The 11,652-nt window shown below is 55.9% G+C and overlaps 1 protein-coding gene across 1 annotated transcript in view; it reads left to right on the forward strand.

Annotated features, from left to right (window-relative positions):
* The first annotated feature begins 6,160 nt into the window (after positions 1-6,160).
* Positions 6,161-11,652, forward strand: part of LOC102752152 — a 72,854-nt gene continuing 67,362 nt past the window's right edge. The window contains exons 1-4 of the mRNA XM_015559672.1: positions 6,161-6,205; positions 8,146-8,582; positions 8,653-8,898; positions 9,515-9,618. Of these exons, the coding sequence (XP_015415158.1) occupies positions 6,161-6,205; positions 8,146-8,582; positions 8,653-8,898; positions 9,515-9,618 (832 nt within the window). The remainder of the gene's footprint in view (positions 6,206-8,145; positions 8,583-8,652; positions 8,899-9,514; positions 9,619-11,652) is intronic.

The following is an 11,652-nucleotide window of genomic DNA, read 5'->3' on the forward strand; positions in this document are numbered from 1 at the left end:
ACCCTGGGACACCTGCCACTGCTTTCCAAAGCCCTTGGGTGTGGCTCTCAGGGGACAGGGAGCCACCTGCTCCTCTCCACCACCCTCGCCTTCCCCACGTGTGTTGGGGGCCTGTTGGCATATGTGGTTAAACACCAGGGCCCCGGTGGGCAGTCCACCAGGCCTGCTCATTCGCGTGTTAATTTGCTTCCACATTTCCAAGCAGAAAGGCCGTCAGGGCGAGGCAAATCAATCACAGGCCCCACGATCCATCTTCATTCGCGCCACACTCTGCGCTGTCCCCGGTGCTTCGCGTGGGGCCTCCTCCTAATGGGCTCCTGGACGCTGACGGATAAGCGTCTCCGGCAGCCATGTCCTGTCCGCGGATTAAACCATTAATATCTGCATCGGTCATTTTTCCCAGCCTTCCTCTCCCCAAACTCCTCACCACCCCTGTGTTGAGTATACTCTGCGATGTGTTTCCACCTTCACTCTGCATTCTGCATGTATTAGTTCAAACAGCCCTTCCTCAGGTAAGCCGTCCTTTGCCTCCTGACTAGGTCAAGTGCCCATGACACTCATAACCCTAGGTAACGTTGCTTCATGAGCACATACCATACTGTATCTTAAAGTGGTGAGTGTGACTTTTTGAGCAAAAAGAACAAAGATCAGCGATATGACACTCTGTCAAACTTTTTTCTCAAAACAATCCTGGATATCGATTCCATTATCCTCAGAGGTAAAAATAAATAAATAAACAAACAAATTAATAAGCTTGCTTCAGACTCACAACTAGGAAACACTGAGCAGAGACCTGAACCCAGGTCAACCTGACTCCAGAGTTTGAACTCACTCACTTTCATCTGAGGTTGTCTAACTGGGTTCCATGCAGCCCTGCGGATCAGCAGGTGTGAAGCCTTGGGGAACAAGGGAGAGCTAAACAGAGATTTATCCATCTCTTTGACTATGTGTGCCCTGCCTCCGCCCAACCCCAAAAAAAGCATGGGTCTTATTTCCCCTCCTATCCACAGCCTTCATCCTGAACCATGCACCTTGAGAAATCTTAACTTCACAACCTGTTCTTGACTTCCGTGGTTCCTGACCTCCTGCTTTCCATCCAATGGCCTCCTGTTCACCTGTTAGATTTGAGACCCTTGGCACCACATTTCAGCTCTGTCCTCTAACTTCCAGCCAGACTCGCCGGTTAGATAATGCCTCTTCAGATGATCTGGTCTTCTGACCAACATGGCTCCTTTCTGGCAGGTGACTTGGTCTTCCTCTTCTTGAAGTCCTTGGGGACATCCAAGTGAATGAACAAGTCCGCATCTTTGCCTCCCTCGACCTTTACTTCCCATATCCACGGGACTTCACTTTCTATCCACTTCAACCACCCACACCTGAGACCATGACATGTTCAGCCTCTGCTTGAACTTGAATCCCAGCCTCTTACCAACCACAATGCTCTATCATGTCAACCACACCCTTCACTTACGTTCTTACTCACAACCCCTTCCATTCTTCTGGAACCACTCTCCATCACTCACTCCCACTTACTTGTATCTTCAACCTCTGTCTTTCATCCTCAACTTTCAATCACAACACGTTCTTTTCCATCTGGAAAGAACTAAATCCCTCCTGTAGCAGATGCTCTCAGTGCCCTCATATCCCCTCAGCTTTTACCATGGGCGTCACCTCAATCCAACTGCCAACTGCCGCCACCTTTGTCCCTTTGCCTGAGGACTTTATCTGGCTGCCAAAGCCCCTTCTCCCCATGCACTTGGCAGGCCAAACGTGCCTGGGAATTCATGTTTCCCCAATCCCCAGGAATAGCCCTCAACCAATGACTGGTGGGAGTCGGTGAGCAAGTACCCCAGCTTCCTTGCCCCCGGGGAAAATCTGAGGTGCAGGCTCGGTGCTGTTTCCCAGAGCTACCCAGCGAGGTTAGGCCCCACTTCCCATAGTGGCTGCTTGCTTGCTGGTGCACCCTTTATTGATACCCTTATTTTTTATGTCTCCCTTCTACACTCCCCCACTGGTGTTTTCTGGGATCACCCCCCAAATAAACTACTTGCTCTCAGTCCTGTGTCGTCTGCTCAATCCAACATCTCCTCTGGGCACGGCCAATCTCTTGCTTCCCTGTCTTGGACCAGCATGTTAGCTATACCCATCTCTCTTCCATGCGCTCTGCCGTCTGGCATCTACCCCAGTGCCTCATCAAAACTGTTTCTCTTGCCGAAACCGCTTTGGCTCAGTGGATAGAGCATCGGCCTGCGGACTGGGAGGTCCCAGGTTCGATTCCGGTCAAGGGCATATACCTTGGTTGCGGGCACATCCCCAGTGGGGAGTGTGCAGGAGGCGGCTGGTCGATGTTTCTCTCTCATCGATGTTTCTAACTATCTTTCTCCTTTCCTCTCTGTAAAAACTCAATAAAACTATTCTCCCAAATGTGTAGATGGGCCTTCCATCTTATTTGGCCTCTGCACAGCTTTCAACATGTTGCCACTGTCTTCTCGGAACTCTTTCCTTCCGTGGCTTCATGGCGTCACTGTCCGTCTGCTTTCCTCCCATGTCTGCATTCAGGTCAAGGTCTTCCTTGGTTCCTCGACACCCCAGCTGCCCTAGCAATGCTGAGATTCCTGCAGGCTCCACCACCCTTGGTCTTCTCCTGTCACTCAGAGGTTGCACGTTCTCCATGGGTGATACACCTTCCGGTTAGGAGGCACAGTTGACTTCTCAGTGGCTCTGCCTGCACAGAGCACCATCCCCAGTGTCAGATCTCAACTCCAGCTGCCAATCAAATCCCTCCAACATTTCCCAAACCCAAATTGTTTCTTCCCTGCCCATTCTGATTAATGTCACAATCACCCACCCAGTCACCAAGCCATCTGGAGTTATCTTTAACTGCTTCCTCTACTTTGCCTGAGACGCACAATTCTCCACCCAGTCTCGTCAGTCCAGCCTGTTGAATATTTCTCCTCTCCATCTCATGGTCATGTCCTAGACCAGATTGCTGCAATAGAGTCTTTACCAGAGACCCCAATCCAGCCCATCCTCCGCATGCTAGCAGAGTAATTCCTTCAGATGCAGAAATATGAGCTCCTACTCCCCCTGCTTAAACACTCAATGTTCTCACCACCCTCAGGGGAGGTTTCTAGACCCCTTCACAATCGGGTCCCTGCCTCTCTCTCCAGCCTCATCGCTCACCACTATGCATGCTTTAGCCTCGTGGCTCTCTACCCTGGCTGAACACAGGCATCTCCTGAGAGTTCTGAGGGAATGCCAGTGCCTTGATACCACCCCAGAGAGTATGCTTCATGTGGTCAGGGGGAGGGGCAGGCATTGGGAGAGTTGCCAGAGCCGAGAGGCACTGCCAGAACCAAACAGTGGCTTAGAGTCTCGCCCAGCCCTCCGGTGTTCTCCCAGGCCGGTGCCCACCTAGCCCCGCTCCTGGAGCACCTTGCTTTGTGGGTGAGACCACTTCCCCCTTAATATTCAGCTCCTGCCGAAACCGGTTTGGCTCAGTGGATAGAGCGTCGGCCTGCGGACTGAAAGGTCCCAGGTTCGATTCCGGTCAAGGGCATGTACCTGGGTTGCGGGCACATCCCCAGTGGGAGATGTGCAGGAGGCCGCTGGTCGATGTTTCTCTCTCATTGATGTTTCTGACTATCTCTCTCACTTCCTCTCTGTAAAAAATCAATAAAATATATTTAAAAAAAATATTCAGCTCCTGGGAACCTTCCTGACCCAACTTTCCAGTCTGAATCCAGAGCTTCCCTCTGAGTTCCCTCTGCTCAAGCCTATAGGGCATTTACACAGCAAACGTTAACCGTCTGCGCCACCTCAGATGGGTGGGGACCGCCATGGGGGGTCGTCACCTGTAGGCACCCGGCTGAGCACAGTGGCCCCTCCTTGATGATGCAATGAGTTTGTTGAATAAACGAATAAACAAGTGAATGAATGAATGAATGAATGATCCCCATTCCCATTCCCTTCTGGAGATAAGGATAGGAACTTTATTGTCCTTTCGCTGCTCCCTTCTCCTCCCCTAGTTCATGGCCAACGCACAAAGCAGGTGCTCAATGAGAAATTGTTGAGTGAATTAACATAAGACAGGAGATGCAAGCACCCACCCCCTCTTCGCTTTTAGAGGAGAGCCCTGGGGAGCAGAGACAAATCAAATTGCACTTCCTACAGTTTTGCTAAAATGGAATTTGCCAAAGACGTCCTGAAAAATGGATTTAATTAGGCCCGTTAATAGGGGAGTCGTTGGTGGCGAAGATTTAAAGCTAAGACTGAAAGTGGTATCAATAATTTTACCATTTCAAATTATATAGGAGGTTATTCCTCACTCCCACCTTAATTATAAGAATGCATCTCGATGAAACCTCAGCCTTGAAGGGAAATACAGACAGAGGTAGAGGCAAGGTCTGAAATTCCACTGAAACGGGGTAGCAGGGTGTCGCACTGGCTCAGCCCGGGGCTGGGCGTGGGAGAAGGGACAGTGTCCCTGCACAGCCAGGCCTCATTACACTAACGACCTCAGGACAACCCGATGTGGCTCTCAACTGCAAGCAACATCCAGGAGAGGAGGGTGGGGAGGTCGCTAATGACCACGTGGGATTCTGCACAGGCTCCCGGGGCCGTGGATTTCTCCCATTCCCTCTTCCCAGGACTCATTCTGAGAGATCGGAGTTCTAATTGGTTCCACAGTCAGATCCTGGACGGGACACACCCTTGGTCCTCAGCTCCCGGTTATCAGAGATACTCAGCTGCCCCCCAATTACGGAACCAAGTGAAGGAAACTCAGTTGGGGGCCTAGTGCCCCCTCGGATAGCAGGAGCCTGGGATACCCACTGGGAGATGCTCTCTCCTCCGAGGGCTCCGGAAATGAGTCCCAGTACTTGACAGGGCACCATGCGTTAGTCGGTGACAGCACCGCTCTGGGCAGAGCAAGGACCAGGGGGAGGCAGGGGTGTCAGGGGAGGCACTCACCTCAGGGGCAAATTTCCAGAGACAGCAAAAGACTCAGAATCAAGATCATTGCTATTTTAATGCCATTATTAAACATAGATATTAATGCAAAAATTGATGAACAAAATGTCAACATTTTACCTAAAGACAGGATCTAAGCCTGCCCTTCCAGGACCTGCTTACCTGCCTGACCTCTGCCCCAGCCCTAGTTCTAGGCCCGGGATGCAGAGTGAACTAGTCTAAACCCCTCCCTCAGGGAGATGCTCGGGCTGATGGGAGATCAACAGTGAACGTAAGAGCCGAGGCTAGGGCATAGAGCTGGCAACGGCTGTGATGGAGAGAAATACAGCAGAGAAGGGGGCGATTCCATAAGAATCATCTCAAACCCTGTGGCCAGCCCAGGCTTCCCACGCCCTGGTGTAGCAGAAATAACAGGGACTCCCGGCTCAGTCCAAGGGACTGACCCCAGCCCCACCTACACGGGCCCTGAGGCCAGTCCCTTGTTTCCCAGGCTTCGGGCTCACTCTCTCTCACCCAGGCATGAAAAGGTGGGAGTTCACAATAACAGAGACAACATTGGGAGCAAACCCTATGCGTGAGCCCTGTGCCGAGTCCTCCCTCGCTTAGCCCGCATGCACGCCAGGGGCCAGGGGGTTCCAATCGCGCGATACGCTGACACTGCATGTTGAGCAGCTGGCCCGCAGGACAACGAGGCTTGGAGGCCTTGGGCACAAACTCCCACTCCCAAGGCTCCGTCCGCACCCCAGACTGAAGCAGGTCTGCACGTTGGTGACCTTGAGTAAGTCTCTGGGTCTCTCTGAGCCTTGTTGTCCTCATCTGCAAAATGGGGGCAGTCATGCATCTCCCTCCTCCCAGGGCCAATGAAGCCAGGCTCCAGGTGCCCACTGGGCCCCCCCAAATGTGGGCCCCCTTTTTCCCAGCTGTATGGGCGGCAGCACCTGTCTCCACGGCGAGGGGCAGGAGCCACGGGGAGCTTCCGACGCCCGTTCCCCGTTTTCCTGACAGCCTATTTCATGGATCACAGAGACCAAGTCCAGCTGCTTATTCCAGAGGAAAGAATGAATTCATTTCCATTCCTTAATGCCCGGTGCTGTGACCTATTCTCTGTTGATCGCTCCTTTCAGAGGCTGCGGCCCTTCCCACAGACTTTCAATTTGGCCAGAGAGAGAAAATGGGCAGTAACGGCAGAATGTCCTGCCCGGAGGATGCTGGGAGCCGAAGCACCGCGGCGCCGGTAATAAGTCCAAATGAAAGATATTATGTCACCTCGTTTGAATTAAACAGATGAACTACAGTCCCGGGCCATTAAAAATGAGCCGGCCTGCTGGACAGGTTCCAAGCGCCTCAGTAAGGTGCTAGGGTTTATATCCTCGTTTTCTGCCAATAATTCCTCCTCTCTGTGAGTGAGCAGGAATAACCCGATGAAAGGCCACTCACCCTTCAGCTTCTCTGGGTCCCGGGGCTCCTGCTAATTGGGTGCTAACTGAAAAGCACCAGGGAGCCCCCTGGCAGGCGGTCAGGGCCAGTCTTCACCCCAGGGGGCAATTAACTGCCCCAGCAATGTTTTCTCCTCCAAAAATTCTGGGAAGCGCCCCACCTGCACCCCAAAGCCCAGGCAGGGAGGCAGACTGACAGAGCTGCCTCCCTTTGCAAATGGGGAAACTGAGGCTGCAGAGTCCGGGACACTTGGGCAACACCCTGCTCTCCGATGAGCGCCTCCTTCCCCCACCCCGCACCCCAAGCAGCACCAGCACCCCTTTCCAATGGGTCCCAGTCCAGCCAAGCGCCAGAGCCACCCACCTCCCAGCTCTAGGGCAGGAGTCCCGTGAATCTTTATGCTTCTCGATCGATCATTTGAGGACCATGAACACCCTGAGAATTGGATGAAAGCTATGACTTCCCTAGGGGAGGAGAAAGCATACATGTCGCTCATTGAAAATTTTGCATACGATGTCAACTAATCCCCAAAGTCCTTAAAAGCCTTTAGGGATCAATGAACTTCTTCATTCCGTCAGCAATTTAATGAACATCTACTAAGTGTCTGCTAGGTGCCTGGTGAGGTGTCCTCCCTACGACCCCTCATCAGCTTGCACAGAGAATCGCCTACAGAAAGCACGGCCGGCCAGCCTCTCCCGCAGCACAGCAGTCTGGGCGCCAGGGGCACAGGGAAGCCACCTGCGGAGCTCCTTAAAATTCTGGTGCCAGAGCCTCACCCCAGCACCTGGGGGGACCCGGGCACCCCGGGGACTCCGATGGGCAGCCACAGAGAGCCTCTGACTGGGGGAACCCAAATGTGTGTGTTAAAGCTCCAGAGGTGTTCGCAATGCCCTCCAGGCACCCGCTGTGTGCCAGGCACTGCGCTGGGCACTAGGCTGGGCACCGGGGCAGAGCAGAGAACAGGCCATCAGAATCCCCTCCCCCTCCTCACAGAGTTGAATTCTAGCGAAGAGACCGGCAGTAAGTAACCAATCCATAAAAGTAACTGCAAATGGTCAGTAGCGCCACCAGGCCCCTGGAAAAGGGAGTGACATGAAGACTAACAGAAGGGACTTCTTGAGGGGCAGGGGGACACTTGAGCTGACCCTGAAGGACAGGGGCTGAGGGAAGGGCATTCCGGGCGGTGGAACAGCCAGGCGAGGGCCCTGCGCAGGGAAGCGCCCAGGAGGAGGAAGCGGCCAGAGTGACTGGGCGCCCCGGTGAGGACGGGGCGGTGTGACATGGGACCAGGCAGGCCAGCTCTGACAGGGATTCAGGCTGAGCTCGGGGCTCTGATCTGCATTCTCTGCCGTTCCTACAGCCGCTCGGCCAGGAGCGGGAGGCTAAAGAGACGCGTCCTCAGCTGGGATGCCTGCCCAGGCCTCGACCCGGCCCAACAGAGGCCGTGGCCCCCAGAAAGTGACCCGCACTGCTCCTGGCCCGGGCTCCTCTGCCCCACTCCAGCCCGGCCATCAGTGTAACCAGCGCCAGGAGACCATTGTTGCCTCACCCCACACCGGCACCTCACAAACCCCATCACCATGGCAACCAGGCCAGCCAATCAGAGCGCTCTGTTTTGAAAGGGCGCCTTAGACATTGAGCCTCCCCTGCCCGGACAAGCACACCCAACATCCAGAAGCCTCCCTGGGCTCCTTCCCTCTGGATAAGCCAGCTCAGCTGCCCCCCACTTTCCTCCAGGACAGGAAAGGGGACTCTTGTGACTGGAATGTCCAGGGCCAAGATGTAAGCCTACAGCCACCCTACTTAGAGTGCCAGCCACCCCTGCGGCCATGCCATGACACAGGAGCCACCCCGGAGCCCCTGAAAGTCCCCGGCAGTAACCTGGGACCAGCCTGGAGCAGCAGGAGCAGCGACAGTAGCTTGCGGAGCGTGCGACAGGGCAGCCTGCAGAAGGGGGGCCACATCAGCCAGCGGAGCAGCGGGTACGCGGGGGACGAGGAGAACAGCGAGGTCAGCCTGGTGGGCGGCAAACGCACCCTGCAGTTGAGTAGAAGACTCGGAACCCAAGCGATCGTCACCCAGACCAGCCAGCTGTGCGCCGCCTACCGCCCCGACCAGCTGAAGAGCCCGGCGGCCAGCCCAGCCCCAAGCGCCCCGCAGCCTGGAGGGGAAACGTGAGCCCAGCCTGCACGGCAGCACCCCCGACAGCAGGGCCAGCAGCCTGGCCAGCCTCGGCTTCATCAGCCCGGGCAGCAGCTTCCTGACCTACCAGGTGAGCGGGCTCACCGTGGGCGGCTCCCTGCGCAGCCTGCCCTCGAGCCACGCCGGCAGCTTCCAGAGCGTCCGCGTGGACAGCCCCGCGCAGAGCGGGCCGCAGAGCACCGCGGGCCCGCAGGGGACCAGGTCGCCGAGGAGCAGGAGAAGCAGCCCTCCCAGACACCCGTGCCTCTACGCGAAAGCCCTCGGGAAACGCAGATGTGACGCCACCGGGTGAGGGCTCTGCCAGAACAAGGAGGGAGGCGGTTAGGAAGGGCACGCGGGCTGGGCCAGGACCAGCGAGGAGCAGCGCCATCTGCAGAGCAGCGGGAGGGCCATGTGCAGCAAGAATTAGTGATGGCGAGCGCCACCCTCACGGAGCATCGCCCTGAGGCCCCGCCGGGGCCCCGCTGTGTCCGGACCCCCATGGCAATGACCTCCACCCTTGAACACCAGTGAGTGACAGGCCGTCCCTCACCGGACCCACCAAGGGCAGAGCCGTCGCCTGGGACGGGCATTATCAGTGTCAAGTGCCAGCTCTGTTAAGACCCACCTGCAGCTCTGGCGACCCCACCCTGAGCGATGGCGCCTGCAGCCGCACCGACCGCGCGGCGCTCAGAAGGAACAAACACCAACCGCGCACTCGACTCGACTCGACTCGGAGCTCGGTCCCGGCCGCGTGGCCACACCACCAGCAGCACCCACACAGCCAGCAGCACCCACACCGCCAGCAGCACCCACACAGCCAGCAGCATCTAATGAAGTGCTCCTGACAGCCGTGCCAAGAGAGCCGCATCCCGGCATCGCCCAAGGCTGCTTCCCACTCATTGTGAGCACCGTTCCCGGGCAGCGTCCGCCGGAGTCTGCCAGACATGCTCCCTGGTGTCCGCTTGGTTCTCTGGTGGACCCGGCAGTGCTGCCGATGGCGGGACAACGCGGGACACGTGCTGAAAGGTGACAGAGACCAACCATGGGAGCACTCTGGGCCGGGTAGTGGCCGTGCCCTCGGGGGTGGGAGGCCTCAGTCCCCGCCTGTCCCTTCACAGAACAACCACACAGCCCTGGGGGAGTGAGGGGTCCGTGGAGCAATGGAGGCCAGAACAGTCCTGAAGGCTCCACCAGGCACCTGAAGGCAGCTGAGGGGGCACCGTGCACAGTAAAGGTGTCAGGAGAGGTGGGCAGTGTGTGAGTCTGTGCGTGCGCCCAGCCGAGGTTATGGTGAAATGACGGTGACGGGGCAGGTAAGAAAGCCAACACCCATAGTACAGCAGGGCTTAGCCGCCAACTCTGCCACTCTAAGCTGGTGAGTACCTGGGCGAAACCCTTAAACTTCCCAAGCCTCGGTTTCCTCATCTGGAAAATGGGAACGAGAACCCACTTCATACATAGATGGGAGAGTCATGTATATGAAAACCCACAGGAAGTCCCTGGCAAGCAGTGGGCACTAAGCGTCTGCTTCCCTGTCCTCGCTCGTCTGTAAAGTGGGCACGTGGTCTCGGCCTTGCTCCACTCAGCACAGAAGGGACAGTGACTGGACCTGGAGAAGGGGTCTTCCCGCTTTCCTCTGGGCAGAGTCGCTCAGCGGGTCCCGAGCACCCACAAGCCAGGCAGAGGAGAGAAGCCCTGCTCAGTGAGCCCCGTCTGCCCACGGCCCTGGGGGAAGCTCTCCCCTTAGGACAGTCCCTGCTCCCCAGGCTGAGAATGCAGGGTCACAGCAGCACTGGACAGCTGCACACACAGCCCTCGGACCAGGGGCCGCCTTCCCCTGCCCACCTCCTCCTTGTCCCCTCGCAGCAGGTGGCATCATCCGCCCCCAGGTGCCCAAGCCCAGTTCCTGTGTCACACGGGGGTCTGCCCTGCCCCTGCCTCAGCCCACATCCCATTGGTCTCCACCTCGACTGCTGACCCTCACCCGGGCCGCCTCTGCCCAGGCCAGTGGCTGCTGGGCCTGGCTGCACATGAGGATGGCCTGGGCCATTGACACATATAGATGCCCAGGCCGCCCACAGGGTGGGGCCCTGAGCTCCTGGGACCCACTCCCACCCCTGACACCCGCAGGGCCCAGGCAGGGGTGGGCTTAGGCGGACTGGACAGCGTGTGTCCCGTCTAAAGAGAAGCCGAAGTCCAGAATCCCATGAAAAAAATCTCTGATTTTAAATATTGGTCATGAATTCAAAATCCTTTAAAAAGTGGGGGTGGGTGCATGAAAGGATTTCTGAGGGAAGCATCCGGTGCATACATCGTGCGGCTTCCGCTTCTACATGGACAACGGCGCAACCTCTGAAACAAACCCTGCTGATATTCGTTGGCCGCTTAGACACATCTGAACCCTCCACGGACCAGAGGGCTTGCATGGCATTCGGACAGACGGACAAACTGGCCTGAACATGTCCAGCTCAACGCCTGCTGCTTCCTTCTCCTGACCGCCACACACCATCACAGACTGGAGTTCAGGTCCCTGGGCCTTGGCACGTGCATTCCTCTGCCTGGACTGATGTGCACACAGCATGATGTAAACGTAGCATGGTGTACATGCAGTATGATGTACCGGTAGCATGATGTGCCTGTAGCATGATGTGCCTGTAGTATGATGTACACGCAGCATGATGTACATGTAGTATGATGTACATGCAGTTTGATGTACATGCAGCATGGTGTACCTATAGTATGATGTACCTGTAGCATGATGTGCCTGTAGTATGATGTACACGCAGCATGATGTACATGTAGTATGATGTACATGCAGTTTGATGTACATGCAGCATGGTGTACCTATAGTATGATGTACCTGTAGCATGATGTGCCTGTAGTATGATGTTGTACCTATAATGATGTACCTGTAGCATGATGTGCCTGTAGTATGATGTACATGTGGCATGATGTACATGCAGTATGATGTACATGCAGTATAATATACATGCAGTATGATGTACATGCAGTTTGATGTACCTGTTGCATGATGTACATGTAGTATGATGTGCCTGTAGT

The sequence above is a fragment of the Myotis davidii genome, unplaced genomic scaffold (assembly GCF_000327345.1).
Source record: "Myotis davidii unplaced genomic scaffold, ASM32734v1 scaffold1754, whole genome shotgun sequence".
NCBI classification, from domain to species: domain Eukaryota; kingdom Metazoa; phylum Chordata; class Mammalia; order Chiroptera; family Vespertilionidae; genus Myotis; species Myotis davidii.